At 42.5% G+C, this 18,749-nt stretch overlaps 1 protein-coding gene across 1 annotated transcript in view; it reads right to left on the reverse strand.

The window, feature by feature from the left end:
* The window catches only part of ATP10B (ATPase phospholipid transporting 10B (putative)), a gene marked incomplete at its 3' end in the record, with an annotated part of 57,887 nt that overhangs the window by 31,780 nt on the left and 7,358 nt on the right, over positions 1-18,749 (reverse strand). The window contains exon 3 of the mRNA XM_081092800.1: positions 10,507-10,711. Coding sequence (XP_080948926.1) covers positions 10,507-10,711 — 205 coding nt within the window. The remainder of the gene's footprint in view (positions 1-10,506; positions 10,712-18,749) is intronic.

An 18,749-nucleotide genomic window follows, 5' to 3' on the forward strand; every position in this document is an offset into this window, starting at 1 on the left:
GAGACTGAACTAAAGCCATTGCTTTACAGTTTGTAAGTGGCAGAGCCAGGATTGCAATGGATATGATTGGAATCCAAAGCCAACTGTGATCATACTCACTATCATCTTCATCATCATCATCATCATCATCATCATCATCATCATCATCATCATATTTATTCCTCTTCCTTCTGTTAGTGTGATAACTATTGCTCTAGCACAGCTGTGAGCAAACTACGGCCCGCGGGCCGGATCCGGCCCATTTGAAATGAATTAAACTAAAAAAAAAAAGAGACCGTACCCTTTTATGTAATGATGTTTACTTTGAATTTTTATTAGTTCACACAAACACTCCATCCATGCTTTTGTTCCAGCCCTCCGGTCCAGTTTAAGAACCCATTGTGGCCCTCGAGTCAAAAAGTTTGCCCACCCCTGCTCTAGCATCTATTGGATGCTTATTTTGTGTCAAGAACCAACTATGTATTTTATACATGCTATTTCCTTTAATTCCCTGAAAAGGATCTAACTAGTCTCACTCATTCATTCATGCATGCAAGCTTTATTGAATGCTATCTGAACCAGAGTGAGGCAGAATCAAAGAGAAGAGGTGATTGACACAAATCAGTTATTGCAGCTGTAACACCACTCAAAGTTCCCAGTTCAACTTATGTATCAATATCGGTATCTATGAAAGTAGAGGAAAATCAGCCAAGGCCAAGGGTCAGTGTGTAATGACTCTCCAGGCGAATGTACTCCTCACTGACCTATGGCCCAGAAACAGCCAGCTGCCTCCTCCCAGCCCCACTGGGAAGGCCACAGGGAAGAAAACAGCCTGAAATATATTCCAGTAACTGGAACAGGCCATTTCACTTGCACAAGTCTTAACTGTTACTTTTCTAGGCTGAGTTTCCACTATTCTTCACAGTTGAATTTCAAGTTGGTCTATACATATAATTGCATAAAGGCATGAACGCTCTTTTGAAATACTTTGTAGTTTTCTGGTGATCACTGTTCACTCTACTCCTCTTTCATGAAGAACCATTTAACTTCCTTATGAGAAACTATCTCACCTCCATGGTTTCACAGTTTCAATGGGAATTAAGTCAAGATGCCCTGTCCCTTAGACTCTCCCACTGTGGGACTTTGACTTGAGTGGAATGACGCAAGGAGGAAAAACCAAATGAGACCATTAAGTAATTGCTGCTACCCATCTATCCCACTGCACTGTTTCCTGGTTCTTATTTCTGAGCCAGAGTCTTCAGCTTTCCTTTGATTCTGTGAGCTATATTGTGTGCTTCTTCCCGTCCATCCCATCCCCCACCACATTTTTTTTGCAATAATTCTGTTTTGCTTAGTTAGATCATTTCTGTTGCTTGCAGACCGAGAATCCTAACCAACACAGTGGCCTACTCAGTTGCATGGGCATATCTGGGCCTTTAAAAGATAATGATGTTTATTAATTTGGTAACGTTACAGTTCAGAAAATGCTGCCTCTTATTTATTTGACCTTATTTGATCTTCACAACTCTCCCGTGACATGTTCAGGACAGGTTATTCTGTTTTATTGAAGATAAAACGAAACGTTGATTACTCTCAAGTAATTTACGCAAGGTCTCACAGCTCATGAGCACAGAGGTTTGTCTGGTTCTAAAATGTGCACTGTTCTTTGCTTGATTTAACTAATTAATGCTGTTTGCCAACAGAGCAAACCCTCTTGGCCCATTTCATGATTTCTTTGCAAGTTTTCCATATTGATAATTCACTTAAACTTTCATAGCCAAGCTCAAGAGTTACACCTCTTAAGGACCCTCTGTTCACCACATACCATTGCACTCTCTCCTTCCTTTGAACCTAGACAATTCTTAAATATCTATGCCACTCACTTTAAATTTGTCTTATACTTTTAAGTGGCAAGTACCAAGCTGTTTCTATAAGCCTACCGGTAGATTAAGTATGGCAACTGGTCCACAGATTTCCATATACACACAAATGTCATCTGGAGACAGAGTAAAAATAAGTCTCACTTATACATGGTTTTCTAATTTCTACAGGAATTCCTGAAATCAATAAATTACAAGTCCATTTTAAGAAGTCATCAAATTCATAGTAACTCTTTGTTATTCTTTTCCTAAATAAAGGACTCTGAAAGGACAACTACTTTCAGGAAGGAGAGTTTAGAGGGGGTGGGTTAAGATTTCAAAAAATTTTTGATAGACACAGGGATTTAAATTTAAAGAAAAATGGAGCCCTAGCTCTGAGAATCTGTTACCCATACAACCCTCAGGTTAGAACCACCCCTACCACCCCACCACCCCCACACCACACAGGGGTTAGGGTGGCAAAGCAGCAGTGGTAACTCATTTGTAGTGCATGCCTGTGGACTCTGCAAGGACCAGGGTTACAGGGTACACAAACTTCACCAACCCTGGCAGCTATTAGAAGGAGGTACACTGCAATCTTGCAAGAATGCTATTTAAAGTTGTTTTTTTTGCATACTAGTTTGGATAAATTGTAGAAGCAAATGTTCTTCATGCCTCAGCTGCTGAGCCAGGTGACAGAGGTTTCCTTCCTGGCATACAAATTAACCCGCTGATTTCTGGGAATCCTCTTTGAAAACTAATGACAGTTACCAGCACTTGATAACCTTCTTGCTCCCGGGTGGGATAGAAGTCCTTTTCAAGATCAGCCACCATAGGCTGACTGGCAGCTACTGTCCCCTCTGATCTGGGTGAGGAAATGGTCTGCATATTCAATGACTCTGGGTCCCTCCTACGAAAGCACACAGATTGATCTGGAGGGCTCTGCCTTATAGTCCATGTGCCCTTTTCTCAAGTGGACAAATGTTGACTAAATGTAATCTTGAAGTATTTTCTTTAAAAAATTATTTATTTTATTAATATTTTTAAAAATATATTTTTATTGATTTCAGAGAGGGAGGGAGAGGGAGAGATAGAAACATCAATAATGAGAGCCACTGATCAGCTGCCTCCTGCACTCCCCACACTCGGAATGGAGCTCACAACCTGGGCACGTGCCTTAACCGGGTATTGAACCATGATCTCCTGGTTCATAGGTCAACACTCAACCACTGAGCCATAGCAGCTGGGCTTGAAATCTTTCTTTTTAAATTGACTTAAAATTATATTAGTTTTAGGTGTCAACATAAGAGTACTGAGGTCATGGCAAAAGAAGTCAGGAGTCAATTTGAAGACGTTCCCACTGAGTGAGACAATCAACAAAGGTAATAACTGCACTGATTTGACATCCACCAATATGATTAAATCCACAAGTTCATACGGATAATAAAAAGGAAAAAACCTCATCAGTCACCTCTGGAGGATGCTAGGGAGTCAGCTTATCTAACATTGACATAAACATGCACAGACACAAATCTAACCAGAATCCGATTTAGGCAGAAGATCTAACTACCAATGTTAGAAATACGTAACACGGGGAAGCATGTTAAATGTCACCACAGGGAGACAGTGCAATCAGCAAAATCAAGACTATCGGAGATTTTACAGGACAAATAACCTGGTTTACTCAGAAACAAAAACGAAGCATGCAAGAAAAAAAAAAGCAGAATAGGCAATCTATAGAGCAAGAGGTTTAATAATCTAATCTCAATATTTGAATACTGATTCAGACAAATTAAAAATATCCAACACTGACCTGAAAGTTGATATCAAGGAATTACCTTTAATATTTTAGGTATGACAATGATATAATGGTACATTTAAAAAATCATATTTTTAAGAGACAGATATTGAAATATTTATGGGTGAAATTATGTGATATGGAAGATTTCCTTCCAAACAGTTTGCAGAGAGAACAGGGAGGGAATAAAGATAAAACAGGATTGATCATGAGTTGATTATTGAAATTAGGTGGGTACCTAAAAATTATCATATTATTCTCTCTGCTTTTGTATATACTTGAACATTTCCATAATAAAAAGAAAAAAAAGAAAGAAAGAAAGAAAAAAGGAGCTCTGCCCAAGTTTAAATCTGAGCTCAGCCAATTGTGAAATGCGAATAACCAAAGTGCTTATCTCATAGAATTATCTCTGAGGAGTGGAAAGAGATGACAGGTATACAACACTTAGAAGAACTGTCTGTCTATGCCTATTTTTTGTGCTCAATCAAGTTATTTAGTGATACTACTTATTATGATATATTATTATGTAGATCCTATATTAAAAGAACCCTAAACAACATGATCTCAGCTCAACATTTAAGCAGTTATCAACAGGTAAAAAGACAGTATTATTCTTAACAGAAATATGGAACAGCCTGTTAGGGGCAGGAAAGAGGATTTTCCCCTGGTTCTCAAGGCAGGCGAGGTTGAGGTGACAGGCTGCTACCTTTTGCTTTACTTAAGGTGCAGCATCACTGAACTGGGATGGCCATAAATGACTCCCTACCCCACCTCAAGTCTGTTAGAAAAGTGCTCCTCTGCCTAAATACAGGGTGGGCAAGAGCAGGTTTACAGTTGTTCGTATGAAAAGTAATATGATCATTAATTAATAAAAGAAGAGTAAAGTTAGTGTTTCACGTACACACAACTGTAAACCTACTTTGGCCCACTCCTGTATGTTAGTCAGCACACTCTTGCAATGCAGAGGGTCCAAGCTACAATGGCTGTTCCCAATTGAGCAAATGGGTTAAAAACACTAACCATCGGTGGAATGCAAGCTAATTAAAAGGGAGAGCCAAGTAAGACTCTTTAACCTGGGCAATACACAGGTAAGCACAATTAGTGCAATAATCAATGAAGCCGAGGCCAGTGCTTCCAAACTTTAATGTGCACATAAATCACATGGGAATCTTGTTAAAATGCAGACTCTGGTTCTATTTGGGGGTAGGGCATGAGATTCTACATTTATCATAAACTCTCAAGTATGTTGGAGAGGCTAGTTTGCGTCTCACTTGGTGTCACAAATTCTTGGTTGGCACCAGGAAATAATCTGACACACGCTTCCATAAAAATTAGGATCTGGTGATTTGAATGACACCAATTGGTCCAAAATGGCATCACTCCTGCTAAAGCCCATGATACCAAACCTAGATTTAATACCTGACCTAATTGCTGTTTCAACCGTTTCCACTAATGCAACCTTAATCAACCAGTCTAAAATTTTCTGGTCAACATCAATGAGGTAATCTATTATGTTGGGGTCTCTCCATTAATCCCCCCCCCCCAACTAAAGGAAGAGGCAATCAGGACAATAAAAACCCTCACCACTCCTTTCCCTCCAAAAGATGTCCTAGTCTAAAATTAATCTTTTTTTCTTTTGTTAATAGCTCTCTTGCCAACCCTTCTTCCTATAAAAACTTTCCACATTTTACAACTCCTCAGAGCGCCATTTTAGTTACTAGATGGGATTCTGCCTGATTTGTGAATCCCTTAATAAAGCCAATTACACCTTCAATTTACTCAGGAATGTGTTTGATGTGAAATACTAATTGGAAGAATTCATTTCTGATTCTTTGGTTTGATAACTGCCCAATTTCCCAAAATGAATGGCACACACTCATTTCCAGATGTTAAATGCCTAGTGTCCATCTTGGAAATCCTTTTAAAGAAGAAGAATTAGGTATCAGAATGTCACCAAAGAGAAAACTGTACATTTAATTCTCTAATGATGTTCTCTTAACATAATCCTAATTTTAGATTCCCTCCCTTTTGGCCTTTTTCCCAAGCAATGGGATTTGGGAATAAATATTTCATGAAAAGTCAATAATTTTGTGAATTGAAAGATGGTTCACCACAATAAAAGTTCCAACTGAGAAAAAATTTGGCTAGGTTGAGTTACATTCTGAAAAGAGGATTTTGAAACCAACTCTTTGGCGACCTTGAGAATGACTTGCTATGTCATAGAAGCAAGACTCTTTTGAAAAGCTCTTTCATATTTTAGAATTTCATTTGAATTTCACTTCTCACCTGTTGTGATCCTGGGTGTTCCACAGCCCAGCTTAACATTTTCTCTCAAATTTGCACAGGAATGTTAAAAATTATTGTGCTGAAAATGGTTCAGCGGTTAAATAAGTTTGGAAAGCTCAGAGTTAGGGATTTGAACCAGCCTCTGGACTCCAATTCTTCTCAGAGACCTTAGTATGTTAATGTATATTGGAATGCCCAAAAGGACTCCATAGGACACAGGCTTACCAATCAGATTTGATCATGAATCTTGCTTCTCAAGAATTATCTCTTAAGCTAAGGGTTTGGCAGATTCCACCTTGAGAAATACTGGTCTTAGGGGGCTGAAAAAAAGTTTGTTTTATTGACTTCAGATTAGCAGAATATAGTAATCTCTCATCATCTGTAAGATGGTAAAAATGGGTGTGGGTACATGTGTTGGGTGGGAGGTTTCCAGAAGTCTCAGTGGCTAGTAAAAACCCTTTTGGCAAGGTTAAGGTCTCATAGACATTAGGGATTGAGAGGGAAAACATGCTAACAAAAATGATTAATACTCATTATTTAAGATATTAAATTTCCAAAAAAAACACTATATGTAGGTGTTCAAAATTTTCTCTGAGACAACTGATCAAATTTGCCCTTTCTGTACCTCAGCATTTTCATCTGTAAAATGGGAATAGTAATGTCCACCTTACACGGAGGTTGCAAGGACTAAAAGAGACAATGCATGGAAAAACACCAGTATAGGTGAGAAGCACAAGATGGCAGCTTTGTTCTCATTGCTGTTAGGGTTTTTTTTAAAGTACTTGAGGTACATCTTCCCTTTGTTGTATAGCTTCTCAAGAAGATAGCCCTGCTGGCATGGTTCAGTGGTTGAGTATTGACCTATGAACCAGGAGGTCATGAGATGGGCAGGACACATGCTCAGGTTATAGGCTCAATCCCCAGTAGGGGGTGTGCAGGAGGCAGCTAATCAATGATTTTCTTATTATTGACTAGAGGCCAGGTGCAGGAATTCATGCACAGGTGGGGTCCCTCTGCCTGGCTGGCGATTGGGCCCATCTCGTCCAGGCTGGGGGGGGGGGGCGGGGGGGGGACCATGGGAGGTTGACTGGCTGTGGGAGGTTGGCTGTGGGAGCGCACTGACCACCAGGGGGCAGCTCCGGCGTTGAGTGCCTGCGTCCTGGTGGTCAGAGCACGTCATAGCTACCAGCCCGTAGTCCAGTTTTAACAGTCACTTAGGCTTTTATATATACAGAGATAGATAGATGTTTCTCTCTCTCTCTCTCTCTCTCTCTCTTTCTCTCTCTCTCTCTCTCTCTCTCTCTCTCTCTCTCTCTCTCTCTCCCTCCCTCCCCCTTTCCGGTCCTCTCTGAAATTAATAAAAATATATTTAAAAAAGGTGGTGACAGGTTCATATAAAGATAATTTGGGGAAACATTTTAAAAATATGCATGTCCAGACCTGGGGCATGTACATTAAAAAACACACAAATCCCTGTAATGTAACTGGGGGCAAATCCTTAAATTGTAGTCTCACCTCTTTTGCAGTAGTCCTGGAATATGTTCCTTGGAATAAAAGGTTTCTGTGGTTAAATGTTTAAAAAGATTACACACTAGTAGCTGCCCCAGCAGTTCCCTGGGGTTTTTGGAAGTATCTGAGAAGTCCTTCAGTGCACAATATTTGCAAACTTTTCCTTCTGAATTTATCTGACTTTGCAACATGTATGTTTATTGCAACTCTCATCAATGTCTTTGTTCAATATATTTGAGAAAAACTATATAGTACAGAGTTAAACAGAAGAGAATTCTACCCATTTCAGAAATCTTTTTATACTAAAGACATAAGGGAAAATCAAGGTAACAAAGAGCAGCCAGTTCCTCTTCCCCAGGCAGCTAAGCCTAGTTTTATTCCCACTACTTATATGTGGAAAGATTATGGAAAACTAGAGGCCCGGTGAATGAATTTGCGCACGGGTGGGGTCCCTTGGCCTGGCCGGCAATCAGGGCCGATTGGGACCAGTTGGCCGAGGGGAGGGACCGTGGGATGTTGGCTGTGGGAGTGCACTGACCACCAGGGGCAACTCCTGTCTTGAGTGTCTGCCCCCTGGTAGTCAGTGTGTCATCATAGCGACTGGTCGACCAGTCGTTCAGTCGACTGATTGTAACGGTTGCTTAGGCTTTTATATACTATATAGAATGATAAATGGGTACTTTCAAGTAAGCATCTCTGGGTAACCTCAGGGTAATAAAGGGCCAGGGAGATGAGCTACTGAAAACCTCAGGAGCTGAGACAATGGACAAACCTGGCTTTGAAATCTGGTTCTGATACTTCCCAGCTCAGTGACCATGGGCAACTTACTTAACCTTCTATGCCTCGGTCTCATGTATATAATGGGGACAATAATAGCACCCATCTCACTGTTTTATGGCCAGGATAAATGAGGTAATCATGCAAAGCCCTTAGTAAGGGCTTAATAAAAGCATATTATTATTATTACTACTCTTATTACCCATAAAGGGAAAAAGATACATTTGAGCGAAGTCAGGGAGGGAGAATCAATAATTAAAACAGAAGAGGGAATGCTAAAAAACTTCAAGCTCAAGTAAACCTTCCTCCCTTCAGAAATGAATTTACCTTTTTTGTAAGTCATTACACCCAGTACCCTGTGAGGATTCAGGGTTAGAGTTTGAGAGATGTTATTAAATTGGCTGGTCTATGGCACTGGAGTGTGAATGACCCTTTCATCTGGCTCTTCACTCTAGTCAAATCCCACACTTCCTGACTAATTAATATACAAGAAACAGCTTGGGAGCTGCTGCCAAGACAGAGAGAAAAACAAAACTGCCTGGTGAAACTCAACAACACCGGCATAACTTCCCGAGAGAGAGTAAAAAGGACTCCGAATTGTGATGAGGATGTTGGGGTGAGGAGGCCGACAGGGAGATTTGTAAGCAAATACAAGTTTCACTGTTCCCAGAACTTAAACAAAAAGAAATAGAGGACAAAAATCGTGCACATATGGATGAGGACAGTGGGTGGGGAGTGAGGGCGGAGGGTGGGGCGGGAACTGGGAGGAGGGGAGTTATGGGGGGAAAAAAGAGGAACAAATGTAATAATCTGAACAATAAAGATTTAATAATAAAAAAAGAAATAGAATAGAAATTCTTAAATGCTTTGCATGTAGCTCGAGTGAGGTGGCAGTTTTACACACTCACATATTCACACGTGTGTATGTGTGTATGTGCATGTGCACGCGTGCGTGTATGTAATTGTCATGGTGGATTCATTCCAAGTGTAGTGACTGCAGCCAAGGTAGCAGTGATAGACCATTTACTGTGGATCTACTTTGAATCAAACCCTGTATTTTCTTCTTTACTTTTTTTTTTTTATCTCATAGGAATCTCATGGCCAAACTATGGGACAGTTATCATTCCCATTGCCAGGATGAGAGAACAGACTTCTGAGGATGGGATTAATCATAGGAAAGGGCTTTGATGAAAACTGTTCATTCAGTACTTTGAGAGGCAGAGTGAGCGATGATGGGTGGTCTCTTCTCGAGAAGTTTCACTAGAGATAACTGAATGCATGGGCATCTCTGAGGAGGGAAGCACCTGCCATCTTTATCCTAAATCTCCTGCCTCATCCACTTTCTCCCCAGCCACAGACTGGCAGAGTGAGGGAAAGAGACATAATTTTATTCTTTTCCATGGGCAGAGAAAGGTACCAGATTGGAAATCAACTCTTTCAAGGGGAATTTTAGTTGAAAATTAGAATATCACACTCAGTTTCAATCAATCACAACATTTATTGCCTATGAACACCATTGACATTTACTGCCAACTATTTACTGGCCTCTAACTACGTGCCTTTACCTTCATGTTAAATAATTCATGTACATATCATTTAGTCTTTAGAATTATCCTGTGGAGAGGGTACTACTTTTCTACCCATTTTCCAGATGAGGGAATGAAGGTGTGAGAGCAGTAACTTGCCTAAGGTGAGGCAGCTAATAAACGGCGAGGTTGGGCTTATAGATGAGCTCTGGGCATTTAACCACCAAACAATAAAGACTTCGCCATGATGTCCGAAGTACCATATATGTAAGTGTGGGGATTAAACAAAAGCGTCAATGATTGCTCCCTGTCCTCAGAGAGGTTTCAGGACTGCCGAGAAGGTAAAATACACACAAATGGAAACAGTTAGCAATGCCTCACTGCAGTTCATGTTGGGGCCAAAGGGGTGTGAGAGAAGATTCATGGAGGGAGAGGTTGCTGGAGCTGAGCTGGGCAGGATGAGCAGGGATTAGATAAACACAGCAAAGCAGGTTGGTCCCAGGGTAACTGAACAAATATTAGACTCCTGCGTTTAGAGTAGAGAGCATAGTGTCATCAGATGAACAGAGTGGGTCCCATTTAGGAATTCTGAGGCCTTCAGCAAGTTATTTAACATTCCTATGCCTCAGTTTCCTCATCTGTCATAAGGGAGAATACCCATTTCAGAGGGAAAAGGAGGCAGTCACTACCTTCCCCTCTACCCACCCGATTACGTTCAACTTTCCAGCAGAATTGCCTTTGCCTGCAAAGAAGATGTTAGGAAGAGCCCTACCTGCTGAGAGAAGCCCTTCACCACACGCCTTTGCTTGAGGTTTGTCTCTCCGTCCAAGTTGGCAGTTTCCAGGTGGCAGATCCCACTGGGGTCCGAGGAAAAGAGGAGGAGAATGTCGGCCGGGATGATCTCATTGCATCGCATCTGGATGAAGTCTCCCACACGCACATCCCTCCAGCGCTTCTGCACGTAGCTCTGCTCCTTTCTTGGGTGGGAGAAACACAGGGGTCAGCCTGAGTCCTGAGCTTCTCCAGAAACTTGATGAGTGAATGGAGGAAGGGTCTACTTGCGCTGAAATATCTCCCAGGCAGCCTGTCACATGACTGCTCTGTATTTGACCTTGCCCCTAATGACTACCACCAGAATCTCTCTAGAAAAGCTAAGCATGATTTCTCAAATCCCACCAGTACAAGATCCATCCTTATAATCATCTAGAGTTTTCATTGACTGTTGTCTGGGGGACTGTGCTCAGCTTTTGCTTCTGCCAAGGAAAGGAGAAGGTAACGCAGTCATATTAGCATATACTTTGAATATACATCTTTTTCCCAGAATAGCCAGCTATCACCGTATAACCCAGTTATCACCAGGTTGCAAGGAACTGGGGTGTAGGAAAGACCGTTTTTGATTACAGGAAGAGAGTGGCCATAGGAAAGGTGAGGATATAGGCCTGTGTATGGGAAGATCTGAGTGGTTCTGAAATAGAGAATTCTGGGTCATTAGGGAATTAGGAAGATGGCACCAGGAACTTTGATTGGATAGAACCCATGTGGTAATAAAATCAGAGGACTACAGAAATCTAAGGATATTATATATTTCCTTTTCCCATCTAATTTATCAAGCTCAGATAATAGCAGTGGCAGCAATAATAGCGAATTTAGCATTTCTACTGTGCCAAGTACTGGTGTTAATTAATGCTTCACTTACCTGCATAATAATCCAATGGAGCAGACACTACTGTATCCATTGCACAAATGAGGAAATTGAGAGTCCAAGAAAAATTTCCCCAGGTCTTACCAAGACGGAGCTGGAACCTGAGCCTGGGTCCAACTTGACACCAAATCCCAGAGTTTGTACTGCTTGGACAGCCCCCTCCTCAAACACATGCCCCCTCTCCTCTCAGAGGAAGGGCAGCCTCAGCTGGTCCACCGCCAGCAAAAGGACTTGCTATTACCCAAGGCAATGCACTCCACTTCAAGGAGCTCTCATATACCATTTTAAAAATAACTTAAGGTGTTCATCATGCGTCCCATGAAGTCTTCTGGACATGTCAAGTTGAATTTAACTTCCCAAGGGCCCTCAATTTTTCTTTCAAGATCTGTCCTGCAGGTATGGGCTCTTCGGTTTCAGGCTGCATTTAGAAAGTCCCTCTTTAAATGTGGGATTTGGAAACAAACCACTAACCCACAAGGCCTTTTTAACGGAGCCCAGCTGGCCCGGAGAGGCAGGTTCTCCTTTGGTGTTTTTCTCTCCTGACACCGAGCCCCTTGGGGCATGTTATTGCTCCTGTTTCTACTGGAATCCGGGCTGCCCTGGGCAGGACAAGTCCACTCTTCCAGAGAAAGAGGCATGACTGGAATTTCCCTTTTGACTTCACAAACATCCCGAGGCGGATAAGGGGTTTGATGTCTGCCTCCCTTTTCTGGGGGCCCTCTGGAGAACCCCAGGCAAACCTTCCTAGGACCCCATTTTCCTTGTTATAAAAGACCCGCCCAGAGACTCTCTCAGTCCCCTGACGTGAATGTGCTTCCCTTCGGAAGTCCAAGGGGAGCTCTCATTAGAGTCTGGGAAGCAATTGGGGTCCTCGGAACTGGAGAGCAAGCAGCCTTACAACTTTTAAGCCCCTCAGAATTCTGGGGAAGTACCCATGTTCCCAGAGAGCTCGGTGCTTAAGTCCACCCATGGATTTTGAGACCACTTCTGAGGAGTGGGGGCAATGCTCCCATAGCATTTTACTAAAAATTCTTTTTAGGGAAAAGCATGTCACAGGGTTTTAAGCACTTTCAGTCCATCAGCTTCTTTTATGCTTCCTCTCTTCCCCACATCATGTTTCCCTCCTGCACGAAGAACAGACAGTCACCCCAGATTTGTTTCTCAATGTCATTTCAGAAATACATGCATCTGTTTATTGATGTATTTAGGGTGGATACGCCCCCACTGGGAGTGTTGGTGTTGCTGTCAAATAATCCATTTGGGGAAGGATCCAGGGAAATATTGGTCTCTCTTCAGATCAGCCCTAGGAGCACCTGTTAAATGTCCAAATATAAGGCTGCTTAAAGGACTGGAATGGGTTCATAGGGTAATGGAGTGATGGCTTTCTCTATTGCTTTTTTCCCCTTTTTGAGAGCATGCCTTAAGAAAGGAGTCTTAAATATTAACAGCAAAATTTCTCCAAGAAACAAAGACTTACCATTTGACTTTCTACCTCCTTCCTCACTTCCTCTCTTCACCATCTGTGTCCTATGGGATAAAGCCTTTGGGGATGCTGGGGTATCTGTTGATTGCTATAATCTCAGCATTCCACCTGGCATTTGAAGTAGGATTTAAGGAGAACACTTTGACTCTGAGCAATCTCCTGATTGCCAGCGCTTTCAGAGCACCCTGACGCAGGTTTGCAAATGCTAGTTGGGAGTGCTGCATACATAGGCTTATCAAAGGCAAGTCCAACACACCTCTACCGATTAACACTGGATCTTACTCTTCTCCTTTCTTATAAAGGACTGGCTGCTTATTATGGGATGTGGGTTACTAAGGTGATGGAAGATGGAAGGTTATGGAGGTGAGCTTATGGTATACATTTTTTTTTTTTTTTTTATGAAGAGTCTCTTCTGCGAGTTGGGCTGTAGTGTTCTTTTGTCAATTGCCACCATGATGACAGGTACCGCATGTCCATGGAGCCGCCCAAGAAGTTGTAAGTCAGACCAATCTCTGTCTTCTTTCCATTATTCTTTGGATCCCAGGGAGGTCACTGCCACACTGGTAACAGTCGCCTCTGTCCTTTCTTTAGACATAGGCCTCTCTCCTTTACGATGGCACGTGGTGGTGAAGAAACATGCTCATTGTAGGCTTCCCTCCCCCAGCCAGGGGGCCCATCTCCCGGCTGTGCTTCTCCAACAGAGGCACGCATACCTCCAGGCACACAGCCCATCGTGCGTGTCTAGGAGTCACGAAGGTATGAAATCAACATGATTTTGGGGTGTTAGTTCTTAAAAAAGAATTTTTTTGGTGGGGGATATGGCTTAGTAATTTAGCTGCCGCATAATTTAAAGAATTATATGAACTCAAATACGCTATGTTATGAAATCAGAGGAATTTTAGGGATAAAAAAGGGAGGCATCAAGGACACTGCCTTCTTGCACTGGGCCACTCTGTGTTGTTCTCCCGAGCCTCTGGGTCCACTCTGTCTCTTCAGCTGTCAGGAGCATGAACGTGGAAAAGGCAAGGATGCACAGCCCGTGGGGCTCCAGCCAGAGGAGGTGATGACTGGCTGAGTCCAGCTGAGGCGGAAAAGCGTGCTCCTGCATTGAGTGACAGCCAGATGCGGCCAGCTGCAGGCTGGCAGCCACCTGAGAAAGTCATCCCCTGGCTAATCCAGCCCATTTGGAACAGCTGACCCAGGTGGACAGGCCCATCCCCCACCCCCCTCCGCTCAGTGAGTCCACACCTGGGAACTGACTGCTATTTTAATTTCATGGAATGTTCACTGATGTTTAAAAATGAGACAAATCAACAATGTGGCTTGGGACAAAGACTCCATCTGGCAGATTCTGCCTCCAGGAGAAATTAAGTGGCGTCATGTTAAATGGCTTTCCGAGAGGAGATAGGGCTTATTAAGAGGTAAATAAACAGCAAGAGAGATTTGTAACCAACCAGATGTCATGGGGAAGCAGATACAAGGGTGGGGAGGGATGGGGGAGAAGAGGATGCTTAAGGTTTCATTTCTCAAATACGTGGGTTTTAGAAAAAAGGGTTTCAAGGAACTGGAGTTGAGGGAATTTATCAGGAGGATTAGTTGTCTGTGGGGCTTTTAATTTAACAGAGGATGATGCACTGGCCTGGGCTATCCTCCAGGAAGCTTGACAGTCAAGCCCAGAATGGCCAGTGCTGCTGCCCAGCGTAAAAGGAAATGTCAGGGAGAATGAGTGCAGGGCAGGGATTAAGAGCAACTTGAATTCCAGCTTCACCGCCTACTCCCTGTGTGATCTTGGGCAAGTTACTTAACCGCTCGGTGCCTCTGCTTTGTTCTGTTTTTTTTTTTTTTTTTTTTCAATTGAAAGTAATATATGCACTCGCCTCAGAAGGATGGGTGATGTGACAGGTAAAGTGCTGAGCTCAGGGTTTTGCACTTAGTGCTCAATAAATACAAGCTTCTGTTATGATGATAAGGAGGACAAATGGCTGTTAGTGTTCTGGCAAAGGCTAAGCACTACGAAGCCAGCCCCAGGGTGTTCTTCATGCTGTAGGGACAGCCATTTTATGCCCTTGGTTACATTCTATGGCTTGGGCCCAAGCACACAATGTACAAACACAAGGGACTCTAAAAATCCAAATCTTTTCTCTAAGCCCAGAAAAGAAGGACCCAAACTCAGCAGATTGAAGGCTTAAGATGATGGCTACTGAGACAAACTCCCAGAAAAGGGGACCCTTAAAACCAGAGATGCCTAGCAAGTCCTTTTGTGGACCCTGACACACTGATTCTAAAGTTTCTATGGAGAAGCAAAGGACCCAGGATAGTCAACACACTATTGAAGGAGAAGAACAAAGCTGGAGGACTGACTTCAAGACTTACTATAAAGCTATAGCAATCAAGACAGTGTGGTACTGACAAAAGAACAGACAAATAAATAGATCAATGGCACAGATGAGAGAGCCAAGAAGCAACCCCACATAAATATAGTCAGCTGCTCCTAATTGCTTCACGTGCTTTCTATTTTCAACCGTATAAGAAGCTTGCTGAGAGCTGGGATGACCTTTAGCCATTTTAACATCCAGTCTATCTATTCTTGTTTTGGTCTCACCAATAGAGACTTCCAACAATGATAATATATTATAATAGAATATACTATGATATAAGTAATATTATATATAATGTATATCTTATATAAATCTAATAAATATAACAAGCTTATATCTATTGAGTGCCTGTAATGAACCCAGCACTTAACCTATATTACCACTTAGCTATCTAATAATGAAACAACTTTTGTTATTACCATTATATCTGTATTTCATAGATGAGAAACTTAGGCCCCAAAAAGTTATCTTGTAAGGTCAAGGTTATCTTTATAGCTGTGTCTATCAGGACGTATGAGTGACAGCTGTAAGAGCTTCATGGCTTGTTGTGGTCTCCTGGTTCTGTTTGGGAGGGAGGTGCAAAGCAGATGAGGCCTCAGAAGGTGGTGCCACAGGCATCAAGGAGGCTGGCTTGAGGACAGAAGCCTCACCTTTCCATATTGTGAGCTCCTTAGTGGCAAACAGAGGCCATAAATCCTCATTCGCTGAAATACTCATCATGCTGACACAGTGCAGAGCTTTGGTGACGCTTGAGTTCTTGCTTTATGACTCTTCCACCCATTGAGTTTCAGGGAAGACCTCATGCACCCTATCCTGAAATGACAAGCTGAATTGGCCCAAATAGTTTATTGTCTTCTGTGAGCACAGGGCCCAGCAGTGGGAGGAGGGCAGGCACTTGCAAAATTAACGCCTCCCAAGAGGAGCTTAGTTTGCAGCTGACCTGTGGGATGGATGCACTGGTCTGCTGGTCCACAAACTCCAGCCAATGGTGCTTTTCACAGTCATGCTTCAAATGACTGATGTTCCTTTGTTGTCTGCATTTTTTAGATTCTTTCCCCAGGCCCATTTTGCTGTGTTATTACAGCTTGCAGTCCGGTTCTATGGCAAAGAGTTTGTATTTTCTCCTCTGGTTCCAAGTCCCAGCCAATGGTCTTTCTTTCTTACTCCCCTAGCGTCAAGCTCATGATGACTGCTGGCTATCAAGGTTGTATCCTCCTTAGCAATATTTTAGCTAACATTTTCTGAGTGCTACTGAATGCCAGGTACTGTGCTAAGCATTTTACATGCATTATCTCATTTAATACCTGCAGCGACCCAAGATGTAATTTTAGGGGGGAAAATGAATTTATGATTGTATTTAGATGTTAGAGTAGCCTTGGAAAAACCTAAATTCTGCCCTTTCCATCATCTCATTTCTTTGGGTTTCCCAGAGAGCTGCTATTTGGAAGAAATAATAGCAGCATGAGTCCAAACAGCTGCTTTATTAATAGCTGCTCAAGAAGGATATCCTAATACATACTCTATGTTAGATGTTGGCTTAAATGAAGTGGCTTAGGCTCTGGGCTAAATGAGAGCAACTACATCCCTCGCCTGAATCGAAATCTTGGTATGAATATACTCAGGCGTGGTGTGGTGTGGAAGGGGCAGGAGCAAGTGGGGAAGACAGGCCACAGAGGGGTTTCCTGCATTCAGACTTCAAATTCTGCTCCTAGAATAGATGAGAAATGAGAGAACAGAGCACAGGATTTTGCTGTTAAAACACTGTAACCCTGCCCACTGGGAAATGTGGCTTTGTGAATGTATTTGATTTTTACTAATAAAATAAGCAATTCCTCTCTCGTGTGTGGGGGGGATATAGCAAGAAAAATGAAGGCTCAGGCTGGGCCTGTCACTGATAAAATTAGAGTTGAAGTGCCTGGAATAAAAAAAAAATTACTTAGTGCTACTACTTAGGGTGCAGGCACTGAGTTAAATGGTTTATAAGGATTATCTCATTCAATCCATAGATAGGTGCTAGTATTGTTCCCATTTTACAGATATTGAAATGGAGGCTCAAGTGATCTAGCAATTACATATATCCACACATCTAGTTCTGAGATGACACTCCCAGGTCTGATGCCAAAGTCCTTGATGCCAACCATCCAATAAGATGTCACATGTTAAATGTCATTGTCTAGACATTGAAGAGACTGCTTTACACTTTGCATTGTATACTTTGCTTCTGCGTGACTTTCAAGCCCTCTCGCATGTCACCTGTACACCTTTTCACAAATGTACCGTAGAGAGATTATGATCACCATTTAAAGACGAGACCAATGGGGCCCCAACTGCTTAAGCAGCCTCATCCAGGTCATGCGGATAATTAGTGACAGACCCAGGGGCAGGACCTCTGCTTCCTCATGCTCAGGCTTTCCAACGGGGGCACTGACACAGGAAATCAGGCCTGCACTCCTGCAGCACCTGCAATTATTTCTGTGTAACAGCAGCCACGCGCTTATAGAAAAGACAATCTCCACGTCTTGGTAAAGTGTCAGAATTTAAGAAATTTTCATCTGAGTCATTCCTCTCCTTGGTTTCTGACATTTCTCGATTCTGGTCCTTTTGATAGCAGCCTAGGCCACACACACAGCCTTTAGTTGACATGTGAACAGACTGTGACCCAGAAGGTGTTCCCTCTGCCTGGCTAAATGCTGCTCATCCTTCAATCCCTCCTGAAATGTCACCTCTTCAGGGAAGGCTTCCCTCGGCCTGGATGTTTGTCACATGAAGATAAGTCACCATATCCCCTGCGTGACCGTGCCCCTTTATACACAAGCTACCAATGCACATGGTGCCTCCTGACCCCCGGACCACTGAGAGCCCCTCGAGGGCCCCCAGGGCCCACGGTGGTGCATACACACTCAGTCCTGAATTAATATTTGCTAAACAGAGGAATAAATGGAGCACCTGGCCCCCTAAGCACTTTTGCTACATTATAATACACAAAATACAAAAACTGGCCTGCATTCTCTTGGTTCCCACTCCTGCCTCCTTACTGCATGTGTTCTAAATACAAATAAAAAATTTACTAAACTGGATGAAAAAAATCTCTTGCTGGGTACGGTTTCTAGATTCATTAAACTGAGCTCTGGGAGAAACAAAGCTAATCCAATTCCAAAGCTCATCTCTCCTTTAAGTCATTCCACGAATCTGATTAATGGGTCACCTTTCGACCACAAGCACAGTGGCTATATTAAAAGAAAATGCTCTAACAGGACTGTGAGTTTGTTAACAAGGCTGCTGGTGTTTGCGAGAAGATTCCCTCACAGTCTAAACATGTCTAGGCTGGATGATGCATGGGGTTAGGTTGAGCAAAAGTCGAAGGACCCTAGAATTCAATTGCACAAAATTGAAAATAACTCCCCGCAAAAGGACATCAGTTTCTCAAATGTGTGAATCTGAGACAAAAGGGA

Source organism: Myotis nattereri (genome assembly GCF_964212035.1).
Source record: "Myotis nattereri genome assembly, chromosome: 5".
Lineage (NCBI taxonomy): Eukaryota > Metazoa > Chordata > Mammalia > Chiroptera > Vespertilionidae > Myotis > Myotis nattereri.